Genomic DNA, 22,157 nt, shown 5'->3' with positions numbered 1-22,157 from the left:
ATGGTGAACTACATTTCCCGGCATGCCTCGACTCGTGCCCTGTGTGCGTGCCCCGGAAGTGTCTGCACATGTGCGGTGTTATGGCAGGGAGAGCGGTGCTGAGTGCTGCGGGGGTCTTTGGTCGCCTTGGTTGGGCGCCGGTGAGGGGCTACGCCAAGAAAGCGGGTGAGAGGGGAATATGTCTACCCGCCGCAGCTCGATTAAATAAATAGATGAGTGGTATTCATCGAAACGCCTTTCTATCATTTATCATTCCATTCTTGCACCGGTTTCCCAGTCCTAGTGACACAATCACCTTCAATGTCTCCTCTAGTGCCGAGTTGGTGTAGTTTGTGTTAAGACGTGTGAGGTTGAGCAGATTAGTGCAGCATTAATGCCATCTTCCAATACCTGCTCTTAATTACATCGATCTTTATTATACTTGTATGTTTTATTGTACAATTGCTTTATATTTTATGAAGAGCACAATACCTGTTATAAAGGTTCACATGTTCTCAAATGGTTCTTCTTCTCGCACCATCTATAGATATAAATGTCACCAGATCGGTCATTTTATTATTTCCTGAAGGTTTCAATCACATAAAAAGAACACAGGAGCCTTTTAAGGAGTGTTTCCAGTTTTCTATGGCAACAACCTATCCATGCCTGCTTTTGTGTCACATGATAATGTTCCCGGCCAGATATACTTTATTAAATACTTATGGCTGGAAAGAGTTTGGGGATTCAACATTTGGTGGAGTGGTGGTGTTGCATTTAGTTATACATATATTTAGCCTTTTCTTGAACATTGTAACATTGTAAGTTTTCACTTAAGCCAGAGTACAATATGATATGGAGATGATGGCAGTACTTTCAGTATGCAAGTTTTTCTTGGGTTTGCAGACTAGCTACTTACAAAATATTTATATATATATATATATATATATATATATAGAATTCTTGCTTGGTCTATTTAAATGGTATTTATGCTAATTTGCAAGATCCAGTGTAGGTTTTTCTCTTTTGTTTGGAGAAGTAATCATATAAAGTTTATTACATAGTTTCTTGTTTTCTCATTTTAAAAGGCACTCTGCTCATCATGTGCACTTTAATGCATATGAGATTTCCCCTAAATGTATATTCCCCATTTGCCCCTTTCCTCACCCCCAGCTGTTTTCCGTGCATGGCACATCTCCTTGCACATGATATACTTGCCGCCAGTCAGCTACCAGTGCTGGTTTGGTGGATGCTCCAGGCGGGGGTCTAATGAGACGCCTGTGGGGAAAGCACTTCCATTGATTTCAGTAGGAGTTATTTCCTGCCTCTGATTGGACGGGGCACGGATGGGGCTGGGAGATCTGCAGCTTCTCCCTAGGGTAGGTGTTCTTTTTTTATTTAATTTCTTTTAGTACTTTCACATGGCCTCATTGTTCACCCAAATTGTCCCTTTAACTGAGCAGGAGACGTTTATCCCTTGTTGTCTTCTAGTTTTAAGTTGGTGTGGGTTAAAAACTCTTCTCTTTAATCCACAGTTGTGAAGGGGAAAGGCAAAGGAGCAGTCAAAGAGGTGCTAAAGGGACCCGAAGTATGCAGAGACCCAGCAATCTTAACCACACACGCAATGGGGGTCAATATATACAAAACCGGACCAGATGTGAAATTAAAAGAAGATTCAGAATACCCTGAGTGGTGAGTGAACTTTTATACCATTAGGATTCATAACCTGCCGGTACCTCCTTTCATCAGAAGTGGTAGAGACTAACACTGTGACAAGCAATGTCTGTCATACTGCTTGCCTGAGTTTGTTAATTTGATTAATAAGAAATTGGCGCTGTAGGTGGGCTACTCCACATTTGTTGTGCTACAAAGATCGGTATTTCTAGCTTGTGTTTGATGTTCCCTCGTGAATTGTATATAGATAAAATTGTTTTAATTGTTACCCTTAATTTCTCATTTCTTCTCTGGGGACACAGGTTGTTCCAGATAGATTTGGGTCCTCCTAAAACCTTGGATGAGCTAAGTCCAGACACCCCTCAGTACTGGAGGCTGCTTCGAAAGATGCACATGTGGAGGAATAACCGCCTTGCCAAGAACAAGAAGCCGTGAACTGGGGACTTGAGATTTAAATCAGACTCTTTTCTGTCATCACGCTTTAAAAAGCTACTACACACTGTTTTGTACAGCGCCTGATTTCTTTTTTCTGCTCCAGATAAAGCAGGAATACTTGCAAATAAATGATGTCGATTTATAGACTGGAAACCGTGTGCTGTTAATCCTTGATATAATAAGGATGTTTCTGTTTTAGGTTCATGCAATTTGATTGAGCAAAGTATGGTTATCCTTCATTGACATTTAATGTTTTCTGGGCTATTGTACTTAAGATCTGGAATGTCCCACTACTCTTCATGCTGTGGGACAGACGTGGTACCCATACCCCATGCTGTCATACTGTTCAAGCTTAATTAATTCCACTATGTTAACCCTCAATGGGATAGGGTCACTAATCTCCCCCTGGTTTACAGTCTGTTTACCCTTGCACTGCTGGCATACCCAATCAACGAGCAGCCTAGTTTTAACACAACTTTGTGTTAAATAATATATATATATATATATAATTATATTATATATATTTATTATTGCCAGCACTACTAGTACTGTTTACGGGAATTAAATCATTATGCTTAACTAAGGAGAACTTTGAACTGGAAATTATTTTCCAATTGCACTCTTTCATACGTTTTCATGCATATATAGCGTGTTTGGATGTACTTGCTTTGCGGTGACAATGGGGTAGTTATTTAAAGAGGGAATTGAAGCCATAAAAGTGAAGAGGCAGAGTCTCTTGTTAAATGTTGCATTGTATTTAAAATAATATTTCTTCCCCTATATATGGTACACTGGTACGTGTGCGAAGGTAATGATACAATATATCAAAAACAAAGTGAGAATTATTGTTATTTTTTTTAAAAAGATGTAATATTGAAGCTACTTAGGCCAGAGGTAGCAGGTTTCATTCATGAATTATTAAGAGTAACTGAGATACTTTTGGAATAGATAGTAATAGTAATTTGGTTTATTTCTGATTTGCATTAATCACACTAAAGCATCCCCAACACGATTTCTACTGTCCCACACTGAAGCCTTTCTCCTAAAACACAGATTTGAAAAGAGTAGGGCAGGCAAGGAGGTTCCGTAACATATCATTTTAATGTGTAGCTGATTAGCCAAATAATTGGGCATCACCTATGACAGCTACAATTAAGTTCAGTTATTTGGTGCTAGTACTGCTGATTTTTGCTAACATCTCTTTTTAAGTACAATGATCATCCCTATACACCGAGGCAACATTCTCATTGGTCTCCCCTGTCGATGTAGCCATGCAAGCAGGTGTCACATCAGTCTTCACATCAAAAGAATGTTGTGTTTTAGCGTGCTTATTCAACTGTAAACTGTGACAATCATTCGTAATGTATCCCTACATCTTTGTGGTCAGATAGTTTTGCGATCTGGTTTAAAAAATGGTCACTGTACATCACATAGGTTGCCATGTCTTATCTATGGTCTGAATGTGCTCTTTGGCCTTCATGCGGAGTGCTGCAATGCTGGAGCTTCTCTGGTCCAACTCCTCCAAGGGAAACTTGTCCATGAAGCCTCCCATGCATTGGTAAGCACCACTGCTGAGAGGCTGGATAGAAGACATTGGAGGTCCACTGTTCAGGAAAGTGTGACTTGGGTAGGGGGGCTGAAGAGCCTGAGATGGAGCCATAAATCCAGTCATGCTGTGGACAGTGGTGGCACCAGAAATGGGTGAAGTCAGCCAGGGATCCAGAGGCAAAGATGAAGTAAGGGACCCCATATTTGTAGCTATCGGAGTCCTTGAGAAGGATAAAATTGGTGAATCATGGAGCTTAGTAGTCGAGGACTCCAACTTTTCCTGGCGCCTCCATTTTGCACGTCTGTTTTGGAACCAAACCTGGATTAAGCAAGTATTGCAGGTATTAGAAAATAAGTGGGCATTTGAGCAAGAGCAGGTAATCAGGTGTTATTGAGGGAGAGAAATCTGTAGCATTTAGGATAAGTGCAATTGGCTTTCCTGAGGCCAGATCCCAGCTAACGATTATTCCATTAGCGGCTCGAAATGCTTACTAATTGGATAGTTCAAGTTAAGGATTAGCAGGGAGAGGGTGCTAAGCAGGTGCCGTCCAGAGACATAGAAGAACATAGAGCAATATAACAAAACGTGTCGTGGCAGAGCTAAACGATGATGGTGTGTTTACAGACTTGTTTTATAACTAGGGGAGAGTAGTGACAGAAAGAAGGGCAAATAGGAACTTAAGATGAGTTAATTATTCTATTAGACGGCTGAGGAACCATGACTATTAAGCAGAGTATTTTGGATTGTTCTTTTGATACAACTTTACTTGGGTGATTGATCCTTTCCTATGGTTTTAAATTGTGTATTTAATTTTTCTTTTTGTGATATATGAGTGACTTTCTTTAACTTTATCTGCACATCCTGAGTCTACCAATATAAGTAATTGTATCTTATTTGGGTTACATTACAACCTGAAAAACAACACTTACCTGATTCTTTATGGGAATCTAATGAAGTTCCCTAACCCATAGACCTTAATTCCTCTGGGCAATTAAGACTGATACGTTCTATTGTTTAATACATGCCTGCATGACAATGTGTTTTTGTCTAGCAGGTTGGGCCAAGATCACTGTTACGAATTTAGTATTTTGTAAAAACTTTTTTAACCACGTTAAAAAAATGGTGAAATTAATATAAAAAAGGAAACCTATGATGAGAATTCCCTTTGAAGCCAAGCAAGCTCAAGAACATATTCCTTTCTCTTTTTAATCCATTTAGGAGAAGTTTAGTTCTCCATTAGGAGAATTTTAGATGTTTGACAAATTGCACACATATATATACACACACACACACACACACACACACACAATAATGTTTGTGTTTTAAGAATATTGGCCAACTAGTTCATTTCAGACATCGCTATCTATGTGAGCATGGTCATTTTTCTCCTGGCCTCACCTGGACACGAACTTCTGGCAGGCTGACCTTCATTGCGAGCTCCTCTCGACTGTATACGTCAGGATAGTGAGACCGCTCAAAGGCACGTTCTAGTTCATGTAACTGGTAAGTGGTGAAGGTTGTACGATTCCTGCGGTGCTTCTTTTTGGGAAGATCATCTTCTTCCCCCTCTGGAGGACCAGGAGTTGGTGTGCTACCTCCCCTGAGGTCACCCAGGTCACCATCACACTTGTCTAGGAACATCCCGAGACCTGATAAGACAGGAACAGGGGCCCATATTTGTTGTATTCTTTTTTGCATTTCTTTTAAACAAAATGTAATTTTTTAGAAACAAACAAAACCAATTTTTAATGTCATGGAGAAAGACATTTTTGTTTATAAGTAAATATTAAGACTGCTATGATCATAGATCGAATTGGCCAACATGAAGTAAAAATTGACCTTGTATCAAGAAATCAGCAAATTTATATCCACTGGCACAAAGAATAACCATAAGAAACCCCTTTTTGTATATCTCTGTATACACAAACAAACTTCTCCTGTTCTTTTACAGAGTAATGGGTGCTACCATATGATACCTTGTATCGGTAGTTTGAGGTAGGGTAGGGATACTGGTGAAATAATTGCTTCTGCTGCAGTTAGATTGTAGGATCCTCGATAAGCTCCTTATTCCAAGATCTGCTGTAGTTGGGGGATTACGAGTTTCTGTCTTGTCTCAATTCAGCAAACAGCTACACAGTTGCTTTCCAGAACAAGACACCTCTAGAGATCAGAGGAATTACACAGCGATGGATTTCAGATATATGCCAAACTATAACGGTGACACTGCTTGCCGAGTCTTGCTGAGACCTTACATCAGTTTCCGTTGCTATAATCGAAGATCTTTATGTTGTTGAAGTAACACATTTATTCAAACAAGTATTATTGATATACAGTACTTCAGAGCCTTCGAGGCTTTAGGACTTTCTACCATGGTCCATTTTTATTCTACATACATGCATGGTGCTGTGCTCCAGCCAAGCTACTTTAAGCATCATAAATGAATACCACAGGTTTCAGTAGTATGATGTTTGAAATATAAAATCTGTAATTGACCATTCAGAGCAGGTATAGCTAATTTTATCTATCTATCTATCTATCTATCTATCTATCTATCTATCTATCTATCTATCTATCTATCTATCTCATCTCACGTTCAGAATAGTGTGGCCTTCTCATGTGGATGCTGAAACCCTACCAGATACTTTTTGGCATGAAATATATTTTAAATCCATCCTAACATCCAAATGTTAAAAGAACACTTTTCTATAACATCTGTTAATAAACGCCTGCTGTAGGAATCCACCTTCAGCCTTTCCTTTTATAAGAAAACCTGTCCTATGTAACTTATTTGGCATAAAGATGACATTGACGTCATCATATTCCTATTTACTCAATAAAATAAACATCTCCTCTTCCCAAAAGGAACTACCTTCTCATCTGAGTCATATTTAACGTTTACGACTAAAGACATATATACAACTATATACCTTAAATACAGATTCCACTCAAGTAGATATACAACTATTGTCCAGATAACAGAGATTACACAAAGTGTCAGCGATACGTTCAGATTTGATGAGAGTTAAATATTCAGCATGTTTGTATGTTCGTAAAAGTCCATTTATACTGGACATCGGTGGGATCTTGTACTGAGGTCCCCTATCCTGCTCTTAAGATGTATAATTAATTCATTGTTCAGTCGTTACAGGACTTCATTTCTAATTTTGTTTTAACTGATCATGAGTAAAGTAAAGCTACACAAATACAATAATAACCTACAAGTTCTAACCTACCCAAGGACTGATTTATTTGTACAAAACCCACATACTTTTCTACATATTAAATTCAACATCTCTTGCTGTATATTTCATTACTTAGGCCTACTTCGCACTTGTTCCCAATGGTTTATAGCAGTCATTATTTCCTCACCCCGCAATCTCACTAGTACCCCAAAAGTTCAAAGAGGTCACCGACAATGGGTTACGTAGACCCTCTATTGATCTCTTGCCTTAATGTCTAATATTTACAAAAGCAAATTATATGCACGCCAAATAACAACGTCAAATAATACAGGGCATAACGGGCAAACAATGGCAGCACAAGCCATATAATATATACAGCTTGATGTTCCTGATCATCTTATAAAGTGAATATTCGGTTACCTGGCAGCTTCCTCCACCACTACACTTAATCGGAAGCAAACAAACGGATCAGCTTCAATGTAAAGTCCTCCCGGCTTTGCGGATTTTAGAAGTAGTTGTGGTCGAGGGGGTTGGAGACGGTTTCAGCAAGGATGAAATCTTGATGAAATCTTCACAGATGTCCGCAGGCACTGAAGGGAGAATCAGCAGCCGCGGGGGGATTACAGGAGTTTATTAAAGGGTCACCTCCCCCTCTTAACGATGATTGGCACTGCTCTGGGGATAGCGTGAGCCTTGGCATTTATGTTGTGTGACATTTGATGTTTAGTTTACCTGTAAGTCAAATTTTAGTCTTCGGTAGGAAAGTTTTGCGCACAATTGCTCTTAAAAATCTTTAATGCCAAAAGCTGTCATTATTACCCATTGGGTATTGATCAAACTTTGAAATTGCTATGATTTCCTTTATTATAGTTTTAGTGCAATTAATTTTTGTTCAGCAAGAGGTCCACCAAGAGAAACAACTAAATTCTTACATTTTAACCCTTTAATGACAATGCCCGTACATGTACAGACTCAAAATGCATTGTTTTCAATTGTGCTTAAGGGGTTAAGAAATGTTCAATAAAACGTTGGGGGTTCTCCTTGCCCAAATGATAGCCTCTTTCACATCATAATGAGATAGTTATAGTAACGCATGCCTCATGGACCAGTTCTTTTCCTCGGTAACATGTAGAAAGTATGGACTCCATATGCCTAGGGTCTCCACGGATTATCCTAGTGAGGACCGTGCAGACACCAGGCAGAAAGGAAGCAAAGAAGATATCTTAAAAATACATCAAATGTTCAGCTTTTTTCTGTAAACCGAAGAACCCCACAAATTGTTTTTATGTGATGAATTCCCCAATGTGACCCTGTTTATCTTATGATTCGCCGTGTGTTTTTATTATCCAAATGCATTATGTAACATTTATCAATCCTGGATCTCATTAGCTATTTTTTTGACCTTTCTTCCAATATAATTAGATCATTCTACATACATACGTCATGGGCTGAATTTATAACACTACAACATTTGGTATCGTAGAAAGTTTTACTATGATAACCCACTTCTAGTATTTGTATTCACTAATGCAACTTAAAAAGCAAAAGTCCTAGAAGAGAGTCCATGGTTCCCTCCATTTAACTGGCACAAAATCTATAAAATTCTATATTTTAACAAGTTTTCAATCCATGGGCAAATATTTGTTAGGCCTAATCCCGATTTCAAGTCTGTGTAAAATGCGTATTGGAGTCCATTACGGACATTAATGCATTTTATTACAAGCGAGACACTGCATGCATTCTCTACTGAAAGCAAGAAACACATGGGCCTTAGCACTCCCATGGAAACCAGTTGAATATATAGTTTTATTGTACAGAAAACAATGGAGTAGGGGGGGGGCGCTTGGGTTCAATACGGTATGGTGTATGTTGTAATTGGTTTGAAAATATTGTATAACTTTAATAAAAAATGTTAAAAAAAAGAATAGAGGCTCTCCAATGGCCTCATTCAGCTCTCAAAGAACCCTCAGGTGAACGCTGTTATGACCTGGTGCCTTATTAATCTTAACTTTTTCTATTTTATTTCCTCTTGAGTTAGCCACAAATATGTTTAGAAACAGGTTATATGTAGAAGTGGGAATCTCTCTTCCAACCAGAAGCATAATGTAGTCCCTATGCATTAGTGGGAGTGGATCATCCTTTTGGGTGGCCAGGTTCCCCAGTGTGTTGCCGCTCCATGGGCCAGTGGTTCGATGATCAATGATAATCATATAACAGCTATAACTGGCCAGTTTGCACTACAGAGGTCTGTTCCTAGTAGATACAACTTCAGTAGTGATCTTCTCACATGCCAGGCATCCTTCAGAAACAAGGTGCTGGAACATGACATATTGACATCAGGTCCCTCTCCTCAGAAGAGGACACACAGCTTAAGGTAGGACGTGGGGGTTGTTGGGGGAACTGACTTGGGCTAGGACAGCAACCACTTTAAATACACCACTGCTTTCCACACACCAGGGCTAGAAGCATCTTAGTAACATACCCCCAGCTGCAGCTACACCCTTACAGTGTGCCATTTACTGAGGGACCAGATCTACTTGAGGGGTAAGTGTAAGTGTGCCACCCGCATCCAGCCCCCCAAACATTTACCTGGTTTGCCAGATGGCCAATCTAGGCCTGCAACACACCTTCAAGTTAAAATTGAAGAGAGACCATGTGGTTACCTTAATTCAAATGATATGATGAATTCATATGTTATAATTGCAGATGAAGAATGAAGTGAACCGGAAAAGAAACGAGTTATTCATTCAACATTGATTTCATCTTAGAAAAACAGCACAACATTCTTATGGATGTATTAACACATTGCGTTACATCTCTATATTGAGATTTTTGTACCAGGTTAGTTTAGCCCTTCAAGTATCCCCTTCAATCTAAAAGTAGCCCATTTTGTTATAAAATCTTCACCACATATTTTTTTAAATATATTAGTTATTTATTAAAATGTATTAGTGACACAGAATTTCAGAAAATATATTTTTAAGGACTATTGCCAAATGTTCCTATTAGGTTGAAAAATGTGGCAAGGGCATGACATGAAATTAGTTTGCAGCCATATGTTCACAATGTGCCCTTGCCGAATGCTGTTTATAGGAAAATTCCAGACATTAGTTAAAGTAAAATGAACATTTGGGTCAAAATCCTATTTAGTTTTTTTTTTAATTTTTAGAATATCTTTTTATATTTTAGTGCTTTGTGAAGAGGGAGAAACCTTGTGCCACAAAGTAGTCCGCAAGCAGGGCTCAATAGCATTGATCGTGATTGGCTTGCCTAAACGCAAACATCATCCCAGTGGTGAAGACAGAGCACCATGATTTAGGGCTGCTTTGCTACCTCAGGGCCTAGACAGCTTGCTATCATCAAGGGGACAATGAATTCCCAAGTTTATCCAGGAATCATTCTGGATAATGTCATCGTGTCTATCTCTTAGCTGAAGCTCAGTAGAAGTTGTCAAATGCAGCAGGACAATGGTCATAAACCTCAATTAAAATCTACTACAGAATGGTTCCAAAAATAAAAGTCTACTTTATGGAGTGGCCCAGTCCGAGCCCAGACCTTGACCCACTAGAGATGCTGTAGAATGACCTCAAGAGAATTGTTCACACTAGACATCCTAAGAATATGGACATGCAGACATGCAGGAAGAATGGTCTAAAATTCCTCCTGATCATTGTGCAGGAAGTGCTTGCTTGAGTTATTGCTACCAAAGGAGGTTCGACCAGTTATTAAATCCAATGGTTCACTTACCTTTTCTGCCAGCATTGTAATGTTTAATGGGTGTGTTACATAAAGACATGGAAGTTTATCAATGTTATTAGCTTAAGCACATTATGTTTGTCTATACTTGTGACTTAGATATAAATCAGATTTTATGAACAATTAAAGCAAAAAAAAACCAGGTCATTCCAAAGGGTTCATTTAGTTTTGCTGGCCACTATATATATATATATATATATATATATATATATATATATATATATATATATAATCATGTGGAAAGGTATTCCTATCTTAATTACATTTGTTTTTACCCCTCAGTCCCTCCTTTACCTCCATTATGCTACCCTAACCTTTTATTTACCATAGTGCCGTAACATGATGTACTTCTGTAGATATATCGCTCATAAACTGATCTATTAAAATAGGTTTGCCCCTAATAGATTTGGGTATTTCTAATTAACCAATGCCAACTTGTTATTAGTAATGTTAGAGGAATAAAAATTGTGAATTATTATTATTGTTGTTGCATTTACAAAACAAAATATATTTTACAAATATATTTAATAGGAACACTTTGTATATTTTAACAGATTCACCAAGTAATACCGTAAATGTATGGAATCAGGAAAAAGATAAACAGAAAGTGGATGATCAGGATTCTGGATACTTTGTTCATTCCTTAAAGGGACATTAACCCACGCACAACAGCACCGGCTCAAAGTGCCATGCTGTTCTAACACCTGTAGCCGGGAGGAGTTTGCACGGCTCTGGGGGGGTCCGTAAAGCTTTGATCGGATTCATCACATTAAAATATTAATGCAGAATGTCTCCATTCCGCTAATTGGTGGTTAATTGGTTAAGAGGCAGCTCTGCGACTGGTGGCAGTTTAATGACAGATTTAACCCCCAATCCTATTAGAAACAAAGCAGCTCAGATGCTGCAAGATGCTGTGTCAGCTACTCCACGGGTTGTGATGAAGGGGTTCATGTACATTGCCGGGGGGGCACAAATAGAATCACATAAACAGAAGGTTATATATATTTGTCCATGGGGACCAGATTTACCCTTTAAGCAGGCATTCGTCTTATTAATCTTATTAAGAAACAAACATCAAGCACGCCCTTAAAATTCAATGCTACACAGATTATGGTACTATACACTACTGACACTTAGGGGCCACTGTTTCTGTTTACAGTACTTTTGACACTACAGAATGCAGGGGAGGTCTGGCACCTTTTGGCATGGGGGAGGACCCCCTTCACCGTTACCAACACACAAAACACTAACACACTTACACGCGCACTAACACAACCCCCACTGAGCTCCATCTCCACCAACCTGCCTGTGAATGAATGTGTGATAATCATACCTTGGAACTTTCTAAATGAGCTGACCCTGATACTGTTTTAATATTAACCCTATAATGGCCCATTATGAAGATTATACATAGCCACTTGTAAAATGTGTTAACCAAATCACTCTAATACTCTGATTTCCAATACTTGGAAACTCTCAGGTTTTTGCCCCAATCTCAGGGTCTCAGGGTGAAGGGGACTCCTTTGTATTCTGCACAGTTGTGATGATATATAAGACTCCCAATTGGTGCTTTTGGTGTTATGGTTGATATCCCTGATTGCATGCGGGTGATTCAATTAAGTGTATCTGTAAATAGTGACAAGTCAAGGTTCCCATGAGGACCAGGATTAGAGCCATTTGGGTAACACATTTGGCCAGTCACTACATAGAATCTTCACGATGGGCTATTAAAGAATAACGAGTCCCTGGGTCAGCTCATTTAGAAAGTTCCCAAATAAGAATATCAACCATAACATACTAGTAGCCAACCACCAAATGGGAGTGTTGGATGTGATGCCAGCAGTGTAGAATAGGAAGTAGTCAGTTCCAGACTGTGTGCCCTAAGAATCCACCCCTTCACCCTGGAACCCTAAGATTGGGGCAAAACACTGAGACTCTTGAAACCTTGAGAGCTCCCAGATATGGAATATGACATCCCATTATTTTAACCATAAATTAAAACTAAAGAATTTACAGTTGAGTTATGTGCAATGACTTGAGGTGAGAAAAATATATAACAGAGTTAAAGTGGCCAGATCAAATTGAAGATTTACCTATACATACAAGGACATTTTGGTTTATTACAAACTTAAAAGTGAACTCCTAAGATTTTTTTTAATTTTAGTAATGAAATAATATATACTTAATCCTTTATCTAAAACCCCTATAAACATTTAATATTGTTTACCTAATGTTTACCACATGTACTGTTCTAATATGGGGTATACCAGGTATAATATGCACCTGTGTCATATGTTTAGGACACTAACATTGATGTGTGAATCTGATAATCCGTGACCTAAAATGCCATTAAACTGAGAGTAACTGACCTGGAAGCACCTTTGGTTTCCAGGTCAGTTCTGTTGGGGATTTTGTTACATTATTTATTTGAACACTTTCAATGGGTCTGTCCACAAACATGTGGGAACTGAACACACACATGGAGCAACCATGCAGCATAAACAAATTTGTACCAGGGTCTGATATGCACATCGAAAAGGGGTGAAATTGTGCATATTATCCCTGCGATTTTATGCTACTTGTGGGAAGCTGCACTGATGATGGGAGATGCAGTGTGTGTGTGTGTAAGAGTATGGTGTTAAAGTGATGTTAGTGTATGTGTATTTGTGTGCATGTGTAACTGAATGGTAGAGTGAGTGCCTATATTGTATGTACTGTATAGTGTTAACACATGTGTGTTAGCATATGGTCTTAGCATGTGTGTGTGTTACTGTATGGCAATGGAGTGTGCGTGTGTTATTGTATGTGTTAGCATGTGTCTGTATGTTATTAGGTATTAGTAACCATGTCTAAGTGTATGGTGTTAAAGTGAATGAGTGTGCAAGTATATGGTGTTGGAGAGTGTATGGTGGTACAGTGAGTATTTGTTAATATATGGTGTTAGCATGCATGTGTGTGTATATGGTGTTAGCATGTGTGAGTGTATGCTGTTAGCTTGTGTGTGCATGTTACTGCATGGTATACTAGAGTGTCAGTAACTACATTTATATGTGATTTTCTATGTATCCCATGATCCAATGGCACTCCCTGAGTTTGCCATTGCAAATGGGGTGCTTCTGGGAGATTGGAACACTGCAGTGATTACATCACACGCAACCTTGAGTACAACTTAAATGTGTATATGCAGATGCAACAAATGGCATCTGACATCTCATATGGAAGCTGTATATTGCCAAAAGGACCAGAATGTGCGGCAATATATGGTTTTACATTAGACATGGCGTCTAATTTCAGCACAGCATAGTAGACTTGTACAAATGGATGAAAAACGATCAACGATCATCAGACTAATGTTTTGCTTTGTTTTTGGTCTATTTGTTTTCAAATTTTGTTTTGTTTGGTTTATTTTGTAACAAATTTTTTACAAAGAAAGAAGACAGAAGTAAGAGGTAAGTAGAACAAGAAGTGACAAGAGAAAAAGCGGAGCTGCGGGACAGGAGACAGGGACAGCGGAGGGTCGGCGGAGGAGGTAGAGAGACATAATGAGAGAGCATAAGAGAGGTTAAGAGAGAGTGTGTGTGAATGAGAATGTGAGAATAAAAATTCAGAGCTCTCTGCTTCATTTTCCCTTCTTTTGTTCCCTCCTCGTTTTCGGTCATGCGTATGAAACGATGGCAATTGAAAAAAAAAATCATAGGAATCCAAATGCATATGTCTGCAGGATAGTAGTGCCCCATTTAGTCCAAAGTCCAACAGGGAGAGGCGACACTGAAGAGCTATGTAGAAAAATGTTAACGCATAGGAACTAAGGACACTTATGAAAATCTTTAGGCAAGCTTTTTAGAACACTGCATGGGCATACGATTATCCTGAATCTAAGGTGAGACCAAGGACTGATTACAATTTGAGCGTTTAAAGCAGGAAAAATGGACAGACTAGATGAGCCAAATGATTCTTATCTCCCATCAAATTCTGTTTCTGCATTTAAGTTGGTGAGATGAAATGGTTCATGGTTTTAGTGTCACAATGCCCTTGAAGCTCTCCCGAGTTCATCCGAGGTCAGCTGGGAGGTGAAGTCGCACAACAGGCTTCAACTGTGTTATTTGAAAGCCTGCGACCGCGGGCTCTGCGTGCATTGGATGCGGCGGTTACCGTGTTAAGTCCTGACACAAAGTCCTTCCTATGGTGGGTCCAGCTTTGTGCAAAAGAATCTCTAGCTTTTCAAGTGACATAAGGATATCTACAAAAACTCCTCTGTTAGGATTGTAGTTGAATGGCATTGTCTTAATTTGTTTAACTTTATTTTGGGGTGGTAAAACTGATTCTATAGCAGTATCATAAGAGAGATTTAATAACGCTCAAGTATCATAAGTAGATGTACTGAATTTATACTATGTCCCAAATCATTTTGGTTTTTTATTTCAAAATTAAATAAAGTTATGCTTGCCAATACAATAATAAAAAAAAAAAACAAAGAAAAGTATTCAACAGTTGTTCAGTACAGTGTTTTAGGAAATGTGAATGTTTAACTGTGGGTAAAAAGGATCTTCTTATACTTTGTCCGCTACATGATTCTATGAAGGAATGTTTATAGGGTTTTTTAAACCTGTGTATTGCATTTTAGTGACGAGGGCTTCAATTGAGCCCTCATGTGGCCTTCACGTGGTACAGCTCCTGGTATTGAAGTTGCAGTAAATCACTATTACTGAGTGTTTCCCCCTCTTTTTTATAACAAGGGCCGGTACCAAAACACATCATAAGTCCTGGGATCATTAAATGTACCCAGAAATGCTCAGATTTGCCTTCTATGGTCCACAGATTTTATTATTATTATTAGCTTTTATTTAGATAGTGTCAGCAATCTACATAGTGCTTCCTACAATGCATACATTCACAGAGTATAACAAAACTAAAATTGACAGACCATGACAGACATTAGGTACAGAGGACCCTTTGTTGTTTATGATGTGCCTGCTAGATAGGGGATAAATTAGGGATAGTTATTCCCAAACAAAACACAAAGAATCTTTTAAAATCATTTAAATGATTTGCGTTAAGTTACTAGAGTCAGTAACATATCCCTCTCCTTGTTCGCGAAGATATCTCATGCAAAAAGTTTGTACAGAGCAATGCCAATCGTGTGTGGAGGCTGTATTTGGTAAGAGCCAAATGACAATATTCAGCACATTTCTGAATCTCCGTAGTCCATAGTGAATTATGTTGGTGTCACATGAGATTACACTTTTCCTCTGCCATTCTTTTGACCTCTGTGATTGTCCCTTGAGCACGTGTTTTCATGGCATCAATGTCAAGCTCTGGAATCATAGACATAAAGGAGCCTTGTTCTTCCTCTTCCTCCTCATCTTCTTGTACCATTTTAGCCAGGTCTTCAGGGAGTTCCACTTCTCCACCCACCATCTGCAGCTGGGCATCATCCTTCTCACTCTGTCAAAAATGTTATATTTAAAGTAAATAGAAATGTTCATTATATTCATGCTTGCAATTCCACTGAGCTTATTTAAATTATTCAATTTTGTTGAGCAAAAGTTATCTTTAAGTTTTCCTTTCATAAACAAGTCTGTATGAAGTTGGAACACAAAAGGCGCCAAACAAAAAATGCATAATAGTGAAAGAAGCAAGATATATGATTACTACAAAATGTATGTTTAGAGTTATAACACTTCATTATTTAGTTAAAAGTAATCAGTAAACTCTACAGCTAACTCCTGTTTTAGTGAATGAGCCACAATTGTACTTGGAAAATCTTAAGAGATATATAAATTCACGCACATAGGCATTAGGCAGGCATATCCATAGACAAACATTGGCAGTAGAATAGATCATGCAGAAGAGCTCAGTGACTATGTGCACGGTCATAGGATGCCATCTTTGCCACATGCCAGTTCAGGAACTTTTTGCCCACTCAAAGTGCTATTATTGTGAAGTGGAAGAATCTTCAACATCAAGTTCATAGATCATAGTGGTAGACCATGCACACTCACAGTGCGGGGCTACTGAGTGCCGAAGCATGTACAGCCTAAAATCGCCTGTCCTCACTACGGGGTCTGGTAGTCTGATGGACAAATCTAGGTTTGGCATAAGCCAAGAGCAAGCGACCTACCGAAATGCATAGTGCCTACTGAAAAGTTTGGTGGAGAAGGCATAATGGTCTGGGGCTGTTTTTTAGGGTTTGGGCTAGGCCTCTTAGTTCCAGTGAAGAGTGATATTAGTGCTACAGCATACAAATACATTTAAAACAATTGCTTGCTTCCAAGTTTCTTGCACCGCTTTGGGGAAGGCCCTTTCCAAGTTCCATGAAGACATGGTTTGATGAGTTTGCTGTGGAGAAACTTGTACAGTGTTGTGAAAAAGATGATGTGAGTAAACACAAAATGCAGCTTTTAAATGATCAGTTCATTTATTGAAGGTAAAGCGCTAATCAAAACCTATTTCACCCATCTGAAAAAGAAATTGCCCCTAAACCTAATAACTGCTTGTGCCACCCTTGGCGGCAACAACTGCAATTAAACATTTGCGATTACTGGCAATGAGTCTTTTACATTTCTGTGGAGGAATTTGGGCCACTCTTCTTGGCAGAATTGTTTAAATTCACCCCCATTGGAGAGTTTTCAAGCATTAACTGCCTTTTTAAGGTCATGCTACAGCATCTCAATTGGAATCAAGTAAGGCTGACTAGGCCACTGCAAAACCTTCATTTTGTTTTCTTTTGAGCTATTCAGAAGAGGACTTGCTTGTGTGGTTTGTATCATTGTCCTGCTACATAACTGAACTCTGCTTGAGAAGGGCAGTGAGAGGACACCTCCAAAGGACCAGTGCAGCAGAGGGGTATTCACCTGAATGACCACACATTCTGTGGTTCATCCTAGACAGAAGTATCACCCAGGACTTAACAGAGATAGGTGAATGGTCTGTAGGGATGCCAAAGTCAGGGTACGGGAGGACAGGTCAGCGATTAGAACAGCCGGGGTCAGGATGCCAGAAATCAGAGTAGTCAAATAGGTAAGGCAGATATACAGGGATGGTCAGGACAAGCAGGGTTCAGCAACATGGTAACTCTTAAAAATGAAGAGAATACCAGCATAGGTAATTACAGGAAAGAAGAACAACTGTTCACTGCTGCCTTTTAAAGCCACAGGCCACGCCCCCTGTGTGAAAGACCACGCCCCTTGCATGACATCATCGAGCATGCTTAATACCAAGAGAATGCTGTGGTGGAGGGGAATGCTGGTCTGGGGAAGGGAGCAAGGCCAGGTACTAGCCAAAAGGGGATACTTAGGGGAAGAGGATCTATGGGGGCCATGACAAGGTCACAAACTGCCAGCTGGACATTCTACTTCAGGATTCTCTGGTAGAGTGCAGAATTCATGGTTCCAACAATTATAGCAAGTCGACCAGGTCCTGAAGCAGTAAAGTAGCCCCAGACCCTCACACTACCACCACTGTGTTTGTTTTACACCAGATATAAAGGGATGCATGTGTTCTGAATAGTTCCACCTTTTTACTTGTCTGTCCACAGAATATTATCCCAAAAATGTTGGGGGTCATCAAGATGATTTTTGTCAAATGTGAGATCAGCCTTTGTGTTCTTTTTTGATCAGCAGTGGTTTTTGCCTTGTAACTCTCCCATGGATGCTATTTGAGCACAGTCTCTTTCTCATTTTGGTATCATGAACACTGATATTGGAGCACATTGTAAACCATCATACGATTGTCAGTAGGACATCAAAGGTACATCTCTTAAACAATAGGTAAAAACAAAACCTATTTTGACTCTAACCCCAATCCCAAAGCAAGAAAATGGGTATGGGAAAAAAAAAGAAAACAATAGCGGCAAGGAGAGAGGAAACAGAAAAAAAACTAAATAAAAAGGGAACTCCAGTGGACAACGCTGAAACTGTAGCGTAGTCATGAGATATTAAGGTAATGAGAGGGGGACCAAGGGGAGTGATGGGCATGCCTCTCATGACAGGCAAGCCAACTCAAGTTAACAACTAGAAGGTCCTCAAGGGTCCATAATAGGTCTGAAAGTAGTTGAGGGGAGAGAAACTCAGACCAATAGAACCACTTTAGCACCTGGTCATGAGCCCTCCTACACCCTGACACAATACAGTCCTCCATATGTTTAATGAAGTCGACCTTGTGCACCCAAGGCCTACAGTTCTTTATATGTTAGTCTGGCTGCTTTTGTGAACTCTTGGATGAGTCATTGACTCTTGCATTTTACAAAAGCCCCTTTGAGTCACTATTAATCTACCACCATCCGCAATTTTAAAATTCTCGGTAATTAGCACCCCCGAAGAGAGGATAAGTGGTTGGACAAGGTGCCATTCCATCGACCAGCTCTCCAGCATATATCTGCCCAGAGTCCAGCTGGTGAGAGCAAGTCTGCAAGCGGGTGCTGCCACCTCTCCAGTATTTATGATCCAGTGGGGATCTGACACCCAATGTTATGGTCATAACTCACTTAAGGGGATCCAGGGTTTCCTTGTGAGGGATATATCATTAAGCCACGCAAGTCTTTTGCTGCTATACTATCTCACACTTTCATCACACTCTCCGAACCACCTTGATGGAAGACACTTCACCTTAAGTGTTTTGTAAACAATTTTGTGAAATGTGTCAGTAGCTTATGCTCTGGCATGGCACTTCCATCGCTTCCCCTTAGCCTTAAATCCAAGACATGGAGAAGTTTATTAGCAAACCTCAAAAAAGTAGAGAAATACCCTCCAGAGATGGTTTCCAGAAATGTCTTGTGTTTGAAATACCCCAAAAACTACCCGTTACAAATAGAAAGGGCAGACAGACTGGGTAGAGAGAGAAAGAGCGAGATGGAGAATGCATCCGCTGCTAACTACCTTCAGAATGATAAACTTCCAAGACAATTATGAATAAATACTGGTGGCCTACAGAGCCAATCTGCTACATTAACCCAAAAATACTACTCTTCCAAGACTATCCTGCACAAACAGACAACGAAGATTCCCTCCAGTGTGTAAAGCCTTACATGACTTGGGGATAAGATCAACTCTACTATATCCATCCAATTTGAGGATCCATTTTGAGGACATCACCTACATGTTTGACACCTCTGAATCAGCTATAGATAAACTTGAAGAAATCAAGGCCATGAGGGATACCGATCACTGATTTTTCACATACACGCCGGAGATTGTTGTCCCTGTATATAATATATATATATATATATATATATATATATATATATATATACACACTACCGTTCAAACGTTTGAGTTCACTTAGCTGTTTAGCTGTTTTCATGGAAAACAAGGAAATTTGGATCTGCGCCAACATAAGGGCTTTTTAATGATGATTAGCCTTTAACACTTAAACTGGGATAAGCTTACACAATCTGCCATTGGAACACAAGAGTGACGGTTGTTGTTAAAGGGCCTCTGTGCGTATATGAAGATATTCCATTAAATATTCTGTAATTTGGAACATGATCATCGTCTACACTGCATTTCTGATCTATTTCATGTTATTTTGATGGACATAGACATTTCTAAACCTCCCAAACTATTGAACGGTAGAATAGATACACACACACATACACTATTTTGGCCAAATTAGTCTCGAAGCTAACATCCTTATACCTTTTTGATAAGGATGCTATTTAAGGGAAGTATTTTAATTATTTTATTTTTATTGTTCCTTAACATAACTTTCATTTCTGACTGAGTTTCATGTTTTGGCTGAGTGGGGTGTGTAAATTCTTGCAAATTCCATATTGAGCTACATAAAAACCTATCAATGGAAGATAATATTCATAACCTTCCCGTGCTTCTGGTTGCCAGTGCTATATAAGTGAACTTATCTGTCTTCATTTAACTTTTTTTTTCAGAATAGCAAACTATGTGTCAAGGCAAAAAAAAAAAATTTTTATGGTAGTAAAGAACTAGAAGTTATGGCCCAGTAGTAACGCTTAATAAGCCTCAATTCTCGGCTTCTACGATTCATATAGTATAGTCAGATCATGTTACACCTTACCTGTTGTAGTCTGTATTTGTCTCTTATGTGCATTCGAACTGTTGCCCGCTCTGCTTTCTTTTGGGCAAAGACATGATCCCGCTCTATCCTGTATATACAAAGTTAAATAAATTAGGGGGGGTTTTTTTGAAACTATAATGGAAATATACATTATCAGGGTATTGTCAGGATACTTGGAAAGAATATCTTTAAATAAGCTTACATAAGTTAGCCCTACCTAAGGATCTACTATTTTATTAGTACATGTTTGGGTGAACCACACTTAGTATGAGTGAAAGAGAATTTAATCTATTACATTTATTATTTTACATTTAGATTTTTTAGTTTTTATTATTTATATCATTTCTGTTAATCAGATGATTATTTGTCCATCAAAAGTATCTATTATCTCCCATTGAAAGGCACTCACTTTTCTTCCACCAGCTGTCTCTGATACTCTTCAAACTCTTCTCTGGTCATGCCCTTGGACTGCGCTGTCTCTTTCCCATCTGAGTCCTCTTTAGCTTCTGTTTCTCCACCAAGGTTGTTCCCCAAATTCTTCATAGAGGATCCCATCATGGTTTTCAACATGAAAGCCATGTCTATGTATGTCAACGTCTCTCCTTCTGCACTAGACTTCCTGCTAAAGTGCTATAAGTGCACACTACCTATGGGAATAATTGTAACTGCAATTAGGAATTTTCAGACGCCCTTTCTGATGTTCTTCTTTCTCACTCTCTCTGCAGCGTGTATACCCCTGGCTCTATTTCATTATACAAGGTGAACGTGTCCTGCAGACAGCCTTAACCAGCTTAAAGCATTAAGTATTAGAGAGGTGGAAACACCTGTACCTTCTTTCACAAAGACCAGGGAATACCTGACCCCTGCTAACCTAAAATACTTCAATATCCTTTTCATTTTAACCCACAACCCCAACAATGCTTTGCTGAAAGCTCTGTTGCGCTGGTACTTTGTAGTATTTTTGTAGTGGTATCATTAATAAATATACAATATACATCATTCCTTTCCTTATTACCCGGTGACTGTAAGTTAAACACCACCATAGAAAATCATTGCATCATTTGTTGTGTATGCAGTGGTGGTACTGCTGGGATATGCTAAACGGAGTGGGGGTAAGTAGCACAGACAATGAGGATTGAGCCCCATGAAGATACTTCATTCTCATCTAAATTATGTGGTGGTTGGCAGAAAAAGTCACAATCCAGAGACACTTACCTGTTGTACACACCATCGTAACTAAGACAAAGAGCATTCCTATGCACGATGGCCAAGTATGTTTATAATGCATTTATAATAGGCTTGGATTGGTACGACTGTGTTATATGCAGGTGCTGGATGTCACGATCTCCAGATGGATGCTTCAAACATGATGTCCAATAAGTTTGGCGCTACAGTTTCCCAACAAAAAGCCTCAAACAAAGTGAAATGGCTCTCAAGCTTTCTGGTACCGTCCAGTGCAATTTGGCATTCTCTAGTACTTCGTCTTCATTTTTACTCTTTTTCTTCATTTGATTTTTGGGATACCTTGGACTATATGTATATGTATATATTGTTGC

General features: G+C 39.1%; 3 protein-coding genes across 3 annotated transcripts; 1 reads left to right on the top strand and 2 right to left on the bottom strand.

The window, feature by feature from the left end:
• Positions 1-31: 31 nt before the first annotated feature.
• Positions 32-2,238, top strand: MRPL54 (mitochondrial ribosomal protein L54). The gene is made up of 3 exons (XM_053455938.1): positions 32-165; positions 1,512-1,668; positions 1,953-2,238. Exons 1-3 carry the CDS (start codon positions 69-71, stop codon positions 2,083-2,085), a joined length of 387 nt encoding a protein of 128 aa, XP_053311913.1. The 5' UTR covers positions 32-68; the 3' UTR covers positions 2,086-2,238.
• Positions 2,239-3,478: 1,240 nt separating this feature from the next.
• On the bottom strand, positions 3,479-7,356 carry RAX2 (retina and anterior neural fold homeobox 2). The gene is made up of 3 exons (XM_053455930.1): positions 7,237-7,356; positions 5,033-5,283; positions 3,479-3,952 (listed from the first exon to the last, which is right to left on the bottom strand). The coding sequence occupies exons 2-3, from the start codon at positions 5,273-5,275 to the stop codon at positions 3,512-3,514; spliced, it is 684 nt and encodes a 227-aa protein (XP_053311905.1). The 5' UTR covers positions 5,276-5,283; positions 7,237-7,356; the 3' UTR covers positions 3,479-3,511.
• Positions 7,357-15,753: 8,397 nt separating this feature from the next.
• LOC128473671 (complexin-4-like) lies at positions 15,754-21,194 on the bottom strand. Its single transcript, XM_053455922.1, has 3 exons — positions 21,011-21,194; positions 20,602-20,689; positions 15,754-16,017 (listed from the first exon to the last, which is right to left on the bottom strand). Exons 1-3 carry the CDS (start codon positions 21,178-21,180, stop codon positions 15,799-15,801), a joined length of 477 nt encoding a protein of 158 aa, XP_053311897.1. The 5' UTR covers positions 21,181-21,194; the 3' UTR covers positions 15,754-15,798.
• Positions 21,195-22,157: the final 963 nt, after the last annotated feature.

Source organism: Spea bombifrons, chromosome 1 (genome assembly GCF_027358695.1).
Source record: "Spea bombifrons isolate aSpeBom1 chromosome 1, aSpeBom1.2.pri, whole genome shotgun sequence".
In the NCBI taxonomy this organism is placed as follows: domain Eukaryota; kingdom Metazoa; phylum Chordata; class Amphibia; order Anura; family Pelobatidae; genus Spea; species Spea bombifrons.
This window is presented reverse-complemented; position numbering and strand designations above follow the sequence as displayed.